The sequence below is a fragment of the Olea europaea genome, chromosome 22 (assembly GCF_002742605.1).
Source record: "Olea europaea var. sylvestris chromosome 22, O_europaea_v1, whole genome shotgun sequence".
Classification (NCBI taxonomy): domain Eukaryota; kingdom Viridiplantae; phylum Streptophyta; class Magnoliopsida; order Lamiales; family Oleaceae; genus Olea; species Olea europaea.
In genome coordinates this window covers 15,352,449-15,363,664 of record NC_036258.1, presented here as the reverse complement: position 1 = coordinate 15,363,664, position 11,216 = coordinate 15,352,449, and the positions used below count along the sequence as shown (strand labels likewise).

Genomic DNA, 11,216 nt, shown 5'->3' with positions numbered 1-11,216 from the left:
ACATTTTCTCAAAAAAAAAAAAAAAAAAGGGGGGCGGGGGGGGGGGGGCGCTAAAAGAGGGCATAATTCTCGAGGTCTTGAATTTATTAATTGTTGTTGTTGCTCCTCTATGAGTTGTGCATTTATGGATGTAGCAAGGAATTTTAGTTTGCGGTGGTATTATGGTTGTTAGAGGTGCTACAATATCAATAACATTTTAGGGATGCAACGGGGCTGATATAAGTCGAGGCAGCCTCCACCGCCACCACCTCGTCGAGTAATTCCCAATCCCATACCCACTTCGTATTGCCCCGTTTAGTACCGTTTAATTTTTTTAAGTTTTTTTAAAAATTCTGATAATTCATTTTATTGGCATCATTTATTTATTAAAGTGAGATGATAATGTATTTATTAAATTTTTTAACTAAGCTATTTATTTTTAAAAGTTAAATTATTCAAATATATTTGGTAAACTAAGACTTTTATTGTTTGTTATATTTTTTAGATAATCTTAGTTGACATATTATATTAGAACTAATAAAATTTCATTAAATTCTACATTAAAAAATTGAATTCTTAAAAAAAAATAAGGTTAAACGAGGTGGGGTGAGACCTTTGATACCAGTACCCACCTCGTACTTGCCTTGGGGCGAAGTCCCCACTCCATCCCTGATCCCAACCCGAATATTTGATTAAATGGGTGAACGAGATGGAGCCCTTTGGTGTTGGGTTTGACGAATTTTTTTCTATGATTTCTCATAACATTATGATGATATGTAGCACTTATATCAGTCCACAATGAAATTACTTGTTTTATTAAAAACTTTATTATTTTGCCATTATTCGATTTTATTTTTTGAAAAGTGATTTGTGATAAATGATATTTTTGAGAAATATTAGGTCAAAAAATTAGGAAAAGTATGTTCAACTTGCAAATTTATTTTATTGAAAAAATGTTTGGTTGAAAGTGAGTTTGAAGAATAGAATATTCAAAAAAATTCAAACAACGACTTTGTAAAACTAATCAATTTTGACTAACTCTACATAAAAATAAAATAAAATATTGAAGAAAATGAAAAATGGAACCTACAACAATTTAGTCAAAAAAAAGATCAAGCTTCTGGTAAAAATTAAATTCGAAAAATTGAGGACTGTGTGAAAGTAAATGGAGATCATAGTTATACACATAGATATGAAAATAAAATTTTTAAAAAATGTAAACAAAATACAAAAAATCTATCCAAGTGAAATCCAGCGCAATTTCTTTCTCCATTTATTGAGAAAATAATTCAAAAAAGAAACATAAACAAATTTAAGCCCATGTTTGATGGCCTTTAATTTAAAAAAATATGTATTTTAAAGAATGTGTAGTTAAAGTCTGAAAAAAATTTACATTTACGTGTAAAATATTTTACTGTGTAAATGTGTGATTGAAAATAAGAAGTAAATTAAGTTAAAATAAAGAAAATCAAATCAGGGCGAAAATTGGGGAATTCAGAAAAGGAAAAATTACATTTTCAACATGGGTAATACTATTTAACCTCATTGAGATTATAACTCCAGTTTATATTGTGTTAGGTGATAGATTAAATGAAAAGTGAAATTAAATTATTCATTTAATTGTACTTATCATTTAATGTCACATTAACGTTACATAGATAAGGATTATAATTTATGTGGAGCTAAAAAAACATTATTCTTTCAACATTAAGGGGCTTCTCGAGAGTTTTGAGGTACCAGCTATTTGTATTTTCAAAGTATTGATAAAGGGCACAATTTTGGATGGTTATCATGAGGGTTTTTAAAACATTTTAACCTATGATTTAGATTTTATTATTGAGAAGTTTTGAAGAATTTTGAAAAGAATAAATTACATATATGTCCCTTAGTAAAATTATGAATTTCTTATATTAAATTTTCTCATAAATGATATTTTGCTTATAAGTAATTTTTTATATAAGTTACTTTTTAATTTCAAAAGTGAAATATTTATTTATAATTAAAACAAGTAAATTTACATTTATAAGTTAATTTTGTACTTTTAAATAATTTATATACATAAATAACTTTTTACTTATAAGTAATTTTTATTTATAAATGAATTTTTGCCTTACTAGTAGTATTTTTACTTTGTAAATAATTTTCATACAAAAGTGTCTTTTATTGTATAAACAATATTTTACTTATTTTCTAATTTTTTAGATATATAATGTAATTTTTTTCTTATAAATAATCAGTTTAGTAAATATATTTAATTTACAAGTTAGTTTTTAAGAAAATATGCACACTCAAAATAGTTAATTTATAGTGGGAAAAGATAGGAATTTTTTTTTGAGAAATGACAAAATTCTCCGACTTGATGGGTTGAGAAATACATTCAAAATTATATTATAGTGATTAATATAATTTTGAATGATTTTTAAACCACCCAAGTTGGTGCCAATCAATAATCGAAGTATACTGTTTCAATTTTTTTATTGATCGTACCAAAAAAACACGCATTAAAGAACTAAACATATGGAATTGTGATAGTAGTCTTATTAAGGTTCCATTTGATTCTCATTTTTATTAAAATACATTTTTCTTTCTTTTTTTTAATCACATTCTTCATTAAAATAATATTACACGTAAATAAAAAAATTCTTATTTTTCATCCACACATTCTTCATCAATCTACCATTCTAAAATTCATTTTTCCATAAAAATGGGTGTCAAGCACCCTCTAAATCCCTCAAAACAGGAAAACCCCTTTCATCCCTCTTATTGAATGCATGATTTCTACAAAATAAATAAATAAATAAATAAATAAATAAATAAATAAATAATAATAATAATAATAATAATAATAATAATAATAAGATTTACAAATCTACAAAAAAATTTCCTATTGATAATCATAAATTTCATATCTAAGTGCTTGTTTGGTAGAAATTTTAATAATTAATCTTTTGACCGTTAAAAATAAAGTAAATCCTACCTGTGTGAAAGAAGAATTAAAAATTTTTAATAATTAATCTTTTGACCGTTAAAAATAAAGTAAATCCTACCTGTGTGAAAGAAGAATTAAAAAATAACGACTGTAATAGTGAAATAAAGTAAAAAAAATTGACTTTAATTGACTTTTTAACTGTACCAAACAAGCTCTAAATCTTGCAAGATCTACCAGAATTGTATATTTCTTTTGTTATTTGAAAATTTTTATGTCACCCATTGCTAAGTCATCAGGGCATTAAGAGATCTTCATAAATAACAAAATTAATTTATTGTGATTATTCTGTCGCTATCAATCTTTTTATAAAAAGTAAAAAGATTGTTGTCATCCAATTGGAAGTAGCATCTTCAAAAGCTTTTTTGGCTAATTAGAACAGTTTTGAGATTTTTATGACCCGTTTAATAGTTTCAGTAATAGTATGTGACTTATCAGCAAGTTGTGATTTGCTGGAAAGTTAAAAGTTCGTTTGACCTGTTTGTTAGTTCACGTGACAAAGTTTTTTTTTTCCTAATTATGTAATTACTAAGTGTTATGTGGAACAATTTTAAGTTGGGTCACACGTGATTTTGACCCCTTTTTGTGTGCCCCATTGTTGAACGGGATACTTTTAAAATTGACCCGATCAAACTTCTTATTTTTCACTTTGATTTTTCTACTATGTAATAATTTCACAATGGTACTTTGTATGGTAAAAGATAATGATGTCCTTAAGTTTTATTATATAATTGTAAAATATTATTTTATTTAAAAGACAATACTATCATTTTAGTTAACAAGTGAAAACCTAACACTTTTTACTTAAAATTTCAAAATCAGCTAACTTTTCTTGTCTATTTATTTCAACACAGATAAAAAATTTCTCATCTTCCATCTTCTTCAACTTCAAAATTTCAGAAATTTATCAAACGCTGAATGAGAAAAGACTTCTTATATCAATCATTTCAAATCGGTATGCATATTTACATATGTTTAATTTTGTTTTTTGTTAAATCGGTGTACATTTTTAATCAATAAATCTTATTTCGACATAGATTAATATGTAGATAAAAATTTTAATAGATATAGAATTTTTTTTAAAGCATGAATGAGAAAAAAAATTCATCTGCATAATAAATTCTTTCAGACCAACACAACATAGCCGGCAGTTACTATCGACTGGGCTAGGCCGAGTATTAATTTTTTTTATAAATTTCTGTTACCATTATAGTTGAGCCGAATTTCTAATTATTTTTTCTTTTATTTTAAAATTATGTTTTGTCATGCAAATATGGTTATAATCCCAGTTTGTTACTTTGGTGATTTCGAATTGGATGAAAAAATCGATGAGTATTGAAATGGCCTAGCGATATACGTGGTGCTATTTCAATTTCCATAATAGAGAGAGTACATCGTACGCGGGAATGTACCATGACTTACAAAATAAGCTGAATGTCGATCCCTCTCAGTGTGAACTGAGATTTTTATTCAATGAGCATTCATTCATTCCGATTCCACCTATGAAGGTTACTTCTGATGCTGAAATGAATTTTTTATTTGAATTGAACAAAATGCACATAACTCATCTTACGTTATTTTAGTGAGGAAAGAAGTCATCGAAGGTGAACACGAAGATTCGGATGGAGCGAATGACAATACCAATGATTTTTGGGACACAGTGGAGATAGTTCATGAGGATGATGTGGCTATTCTCGAGATAGTTGCTCCTTATCGTGATATCGCTGTTACGCACAAAATTTCGTCGATAGTTCACAACAAGAAGAATGAAATGAATTTACAAATGATGATTTGATTGTTTTATCCCGTTAGAGACACGAGCGAGGTGGGAGCTTAGGGGCTGGATCGAGTAGACCGTCCTCTAATTCCTTGCATGTGGTTCCCGATGATGAGACTTGCATGTCAAGCAACTATTCAAAACCAAAAAAAATTTACAGGAAACTGTATACTGGATGAGATTAAAATATAACTTTGAGTTCAAGGTAAAGAAATCAAACAAGTCATTGTTGACGATTGTATGCATCGATTACAGTTGTCTTTGGAGCTTGCAAGCAACTAAGATGGACACGAATGGGTTGTCTGTAGTTTGCAAATATATACGGTAACATATTTGCGAAGTGAAAATTCGTCAAAATGATTACAAGTAAGTTCGAGTATGGTTTATTAGTAGACAGATAATGCACAAGTATCAAAACTCACGAACGATCTACAGACATTCAAGCATCATTAACAACATCCATCGAGGTTACGGAGTGGTCATAAGCTACAAAAAAGCCTGGAAAGCCAAATAATGGGCGTTGGAGGACTTAAAAGGCTCGGGCAAGGAAAGCTATGCTAAATTTACAATATTTTATTTCTTAAAGAAACTTGTTTCTCTCTATCTAACCATATTGATAGCATAGCTATACTTAAACTAAATTTGAATTGTAACAACTGTTACAACAATGATATGATATATACATATCTAAAGTAATTTCTCACGAACACTCAGATGGTTTCTTGACCTCCCGGAGCTGGATTGAGTTCTCGAAGCAATGGTAGAAACCTAGTGTGGGAATTTCTCATACCAAATGTCTTGCTGTATATGTGTATCCCAATGCTCCCCGCTGCTGCTTTTGCCATACTTGTGAACCCACCCGGAACCATTATGACCCTTACCCCATGTTCGATTCCAACGGTCTCTGTGCTTATCTTCCCACCATTTCTCCCCTTGTTTTATCCCATGCCCATTGAGATCAAAGTGTTCGTCCCATTTATCACCCCATTTATCCCAGCCATCACCTTGGAAACGCTCGGCCCATTTATCTGTATTTTTAGTGCTGCCACCTTGCCCATCATACTTCTCACCCCACCTAGCAACAGTAATCAGTACACGAGTTACAAAGAAAGCGGTCAATGCTATAAATAATTTGAATCACTTTATCTAAAAGCTTAAACTTTTAAAGAGAGTCACATATATATAATTTAAATCTTGCCTTCAACAATTAACAACCATTAATTTATGTTGGCCCAGGTGCACATATAAATCGAGCAATGTTTTCCAAGTGATATGCACCGTGCACATATAAAATGCATTCGAGCACGTTCAGCTAAGCTTAACAAAATAAAAAGTTTTGCTCCTTAAGAAACTTTTTGTTTCCAACCAGTTTAAAATGCCACATTTCTTACTTTTGAGTAACAGAAGTTACTTATTTAGAAGGTAAACCTTACCTAATTTGTCCAATAAAATAACTATCTATTATAGAACGTGTTTCCTTATAAGTTTTTAACATTAAATAAGAATGCATGCTCAAAACACTTTTAGTACCGTTCATGCCAAACATGAGCACGACCATCCTCAGGGGAGTGTTAGGATCAATGCTGCACCACTTGTGAGCCCATTTATCCCCTTTTCCAGAGGCTCCATAATGCTCCCACCACTGCTCCTGCCACTCGTCCCCTTGCTTGTTCTTTCCCCACTTATCGGCTGTTTTCTCAAGATGAACAAGCCCCTCAATCTGCAAAATTGAGCAAATTAAGATTTAAATAATCTCAGCTTTTAGCTATATCTTGAATCAAACTCCATTATAAATGTTGAGTTTTTCATCTTGAGCATAGATTTCATGGCAACAGAAGAAAACTTCTCTCCAGACGGAAAATGGCTTACAAGTAGTGACAAATGAAGAACAGTGGATGTCAGAAAAATCAAGGAAGTTTTAAGAAGAAACAAGTTCACGAGTGCATTTTACCCTCACACCTCCCATGATAAATTGAAAAGATAAAAGTAGCATAGGTTTTATTGTCATTCTTATCTGAAGGAAGAAAAAGAAACAAACAAAAGACAAATTAATAATTTAAGGAAATAAATAATTTTGCCTCATCATTGACGTAGTGAAAGTAATTGTAGCCTTCCAAATGGTTCCCAGGTCAGATAAGTTTCAGTTCAATACCAAAATGGCTTGTTTCATGACATGGACTCTACACCTGACTAAGTTGAATAAATAAATAAAAGCTAAAGTTTTGTTCACTGTATTCTTCGGGCTTGTCCAATACCTGCACAAAATAACATGTACTCAGGGTTTAGTGTACTAGAGTAAGAGCAGCTGATGGTAAAAAAGCAGACATAATACTCTAGCTATCGATTAAAATTAAGAAATACTGCTGAAGTTCCTACGCGTTATGGAGGATGAATGATCTAACCAACCTTGAGAAAATGTAGGGCATAAAGCGAAATAATAAATAAAATTTAGTTTGGAGAGAGTTTTGTGAGAGGAGAAACAAAACTGAACCATAGAGAGATCGTTGATATTTCTAGCATTTCCTCCTTCTTTATTTGAAAGCATGCGGATCCCTCTCAAATTATGTAATTTCTTATACATTTTTCAACAGTGTTTTTACTTTTTCTTTTCCTTTTCTATGACATTGCATAAAAAGGGAAGAATATCATGTTCTTCTGACAAGACACCTGATCATTCACATACCTATTTAAATTGAATAATAAGTGTTAAGATAATGACTAACCTGAGACATTGATTCTCTCCAGTATTCACGCCAAACATTTCCCGCAGCCAACAGTTTTGTCAGCACTCACACCCCTAAGCAGTGTCCACTTGCAAACCACGCCATCAGGTCTTTGTTCAATTCCCATATCTTTCCACTACCTTGAACCGTCTGGATTAATTCCGTGGGTCATTACTTCATCCATTTTACTAAGAGCATGAGATGCTTCAGCTGAAAGTGCTGAAAATTCGACACCAATTTCACGTTCCTTGACAAGATGAGTTGCCTCCCCAGTCGAGCTAGTAATTTTCATTTCATCAACCTCCTCGAGTGACTGGAGAGGAGGAAGTAGAGGATTGTGTTTACAATGAAGCATTGTAGTCTCAAACGGGATCGACAGAAAATTGACATAGCGCTCCTTTTCAATTACCAAGCTGCTCTGCGACGGATCTGGAGAAGCTTTTCCAGCAGGCTTCATTGCACAATTCCCAAAGGAATTATCATCATCTGGAGGAGGTGTCCAGGCCCAGAAATTTGGACCTGGTGTTCCGATACCAGAGCTTCCTGAGGGAGACAGGAAAGAGCCGCCATTCTGGTTTTCTGCTCAAGTTCAAAAATTACAACAAAGCCATTGTAACACCAAGAAGAAGACAATGAGAGATTCACATAATTTGAATACCTGTACTGCTCCTTAATTTAATCTGCCAAATAATATAAACTTACTCGCATGTCTTTTAATACATACATATTATGGCAAGTTTGTAAGGGGGAATTCAATATTAGACGACAGTATTAAAAAGAAAAAAAGAAGTTAGAATATTGTTTACAACTGTGAAGTCCTCTCCAATACTATGCACCAAACATGTTCTTGTCTCACAATGGAATTGATGCTTCAACATAAAGAAATAGTACCAGAACTGAATATTCCCCCAATCTTAGAAATTAGCAGACTTTTCTTCGATGTTTCTCTCCAGTGTTTACTCATATGACTTCTCCAAATATACAGGTTGAGTTGCTGATTACACTTATCTAGACCATTAAATTAGGATATTTGTTAGTGATTTGAATGAGTTATAGTCTAATTTTGTGTTAATTATATTTGTTAGGTTGAAATCAATGCACATTGATAGATTTGGAAGAAAGGAACAAAAAACATGTGAAAAAAGGAATTCCAAAGTTTGGGGATCAAAGTGTAAATATCAAATAGTTGATTTGGACCACAAACGATTATTGAAGATCATATGACATCAATTGGATGCAATTGGAGGCCAAAGAAATGAAATAGAGTTAAAGCATTTTCACAAATTAATTTCCAGCCAAAGAAGTTCTGTTTCGGATTTTTAGTCTTAAATTGAGATCCATTTTTCGGATAGCAAACATTTCAATTGAAAAATTTGTGTTTCAAGAAGAAATGTAGCTCTTTCAGTAAGCTTTTTAATGCACTTTGAATCACCTCAATCGGAGTTCGAAAGAAAAAGTTATGACCAAATTACCAAAAGTTGTTAAGTGATGAGGCCTGCAACACAGCTAGCGCGCACATCACACTTTTTTCTCCAACCCGAGAACAAAATCATTGACCGGTGCGTGCGCAATGAACTATGTGGCTCGCGAGCACAGGCCAAAATTTTTGTGACGGGCTAGTTTCCTTATTTTGATAAAATTCTACATGGAAACAATATATTTACATCTTATATACTTAAACACGCCCAGAACATAAAGGACCTCCCTTGACCTAATTTTACATCATATTATACATATTTTGGAGGTGAAGAACGAGGCTAGATCATCAACATCAAAGGAATTGTAAAAGATTTTTGAAGATTATCCATCCAAAATCTAGATTTCATTCAAGAAAGATTTCTCAACTTTCTTCCATACTTCTTCGATCTAGGTGATGTTTTTTCATTATTTTTTGTATAATTTAATAATTAGGATGGTTGGCTAAGTTTTTCATTGTATTAGATGAATGATGAAGCCTATAGTTTATTTATTTTAATTCGAGATAATTAATTTAGCATTTTGTGATTTTTTTTTCATCGGTTTTACATTCCCATTGAACTATTTAATTGCTTGATCACCAATTAGATAGTAAATTACTTGTTATAGTGTAGGAATACTCACGATAAGTCTACAATGTGGTAAAATCAACACATGGACAATAGGTATTAGGTATAATATCTATGGCATGTGCAATTATGTACGATAAATCCTGTGAATCAATACACGTTTTTTATATGAATTCGAACTAAGAATAAGATCGCATTGCGTTAAAGATAGATTTAATTTATCTTGGGAAAAGAATATTGTATCAAAGTAGATTATCGATTGTCTTAAATGCATGAATTTACTAAATTATGAATTAAGAGTTGAATTAAATGGCAATAGGGAAATTCATGATTCCAATACAAACATTCACATATTAGTTAAGTATTTTATTTGCTTTATTAGTTTACGATTAGTATTGAATACATACAAACCACTATTTTGATTTTATTTTATTTCGAATTTAATAAAAGTTACTTAACTAGATATTAGAACTTATTCATTGTGTGAACGATACTTTTAACTCACAAATTTTATTAACTTGTACAACGATCACCGTACACTTGCGAATTTTCCATGAACAATTGCATTGAGTTTGTCTCTCATGGTTTTTCTCTTGTGCTTATCGAATAGTTAAAGTTGATACTTAATGGCTTGATTTATAGCTATCTCATTATCACTCAAAAATTCCCTCAAAAAATCACTTTGGCGTAGTCAAGGAAGCCCAAGCCCCAATCGAGACATTTTAATATTTGCGTAAGGAGTGACTTGAACTCCTGACGTCCCACACAAATACCACATTTTCCACCACTTTGACACTTCATCTAATTTGATTATTTCTTTCACATTTTATATTTATACCATAAATATATAACATTAACCAGACTCCCACAACTTGATTGCAACACTCATGCCACTAGCTATATATTAAGTATCAAATTCATCCAAGGCAACAGTAAAACTAAAGTATTAAGAACAACTTTGCCGGAGGTAAAAACACCAAATTTATGCACATTAAACCCTTCTACACTGTTTTCTGAGTTTCTAGTACATAATTGTGAAATGGAATTTTTGCAAGTTTCATATTGATGAGCTCGATGAAGCGACATTTACAGATAAGTACATGTTGATCAAAATTGAAACATTGATAGACAAGCAAGAAAATATTACTTATGACGTTAAATTCGAGCCAACAGTGGAACGTGTTTCTATCTCTAAGGTGACTAGCAAATATTATACTAAGGGAGGTTTCGAGCTCAAAGAGGATCGCATCAAAGCTGGGAAGACAATGGTCTTGGCAATTTACAAGGCTGTCAAGGCCTACCCGTTTAAAAGTCCTGACGCTTATTTCTAGATTTATTATTCTCAATATTTTTTCCCTGTCCTGGCGGTCTTTATTTCTTCTATTTCAAATGACTTGTTTTCAATCAACAGTTGCAAAAATTTAAAATAAATTAATGTGATCTTTTCTAATTCTAGCAGTGTGTAACTGATTTTATAACACCCCGACTTGCCAAATTATGAGATGGTGATCAAATCCAGTATACTAAAAATGGCCAAAGAGGATGAAGTTTGAGACGGAAATAGATTCAGAGTTTAGGTTTTACAAAATCCTCAGCTACAAATTACAATCACAAATTGGAACTTAATCAAAGAAAAAAAGTAGCATTATGTCCTAGAGAACAGTTAAAAATTCAGGTCTTCTCAAGTTAATTTTGCCAATGTGAAA

The 11,216-nt window shown here is 31.5% G+C and overlaps 1 protein-coding gene and 1 pseudogene across 1 annotated transcript; one reads left to right on the top strand and one right to left on the bottom strand.

The window, feature by feature from the left end:
- Nucleotides 1–5,442: 5,442 nt before the first annotated feature.
- Nucleotides 5,443–8,221, bottom strand: LOC111371821 (annotated as a pseudogene).
- Nucleotides 8,222–8,322: 101 nt separating this feature from the next.
- On the top strand, nt 8,323–10,841 carry LOC111371191 (major allergen Pru ar 1-like). The gene is made up of 2 exons (XM_022993092.1): nt 8,323–8,406; nt 10,536–10,841. The coding sequence occupies exons 1-2, from the start codon at nt 8,323–8,325 to the stop codon at nt 10,839–10,841; spliced, it is 390 nt and encodes a 129-aa protein (XP_022848860.1).
- Nucleotides 10,842–11,216: the final 375 nt, after the last annotated feature.

Bases quoted from the DNA above. Each gene is read 5' to 3' on its own strand.
- LOC111371191 (XM_022993092.1), top strand. From the start codon at position 8,323: ATGGAATTGATGCTTCAACATAAAGAAATAGTACCAGAACTGAATATT. The intron at 8,407-10,535 runs GTTTCTCTCCAG...CTGAGTTTCTAG, and splicing joins TTAGCAGACTTTTCTTCGAT to TACATAATTGTGAAATGGAA.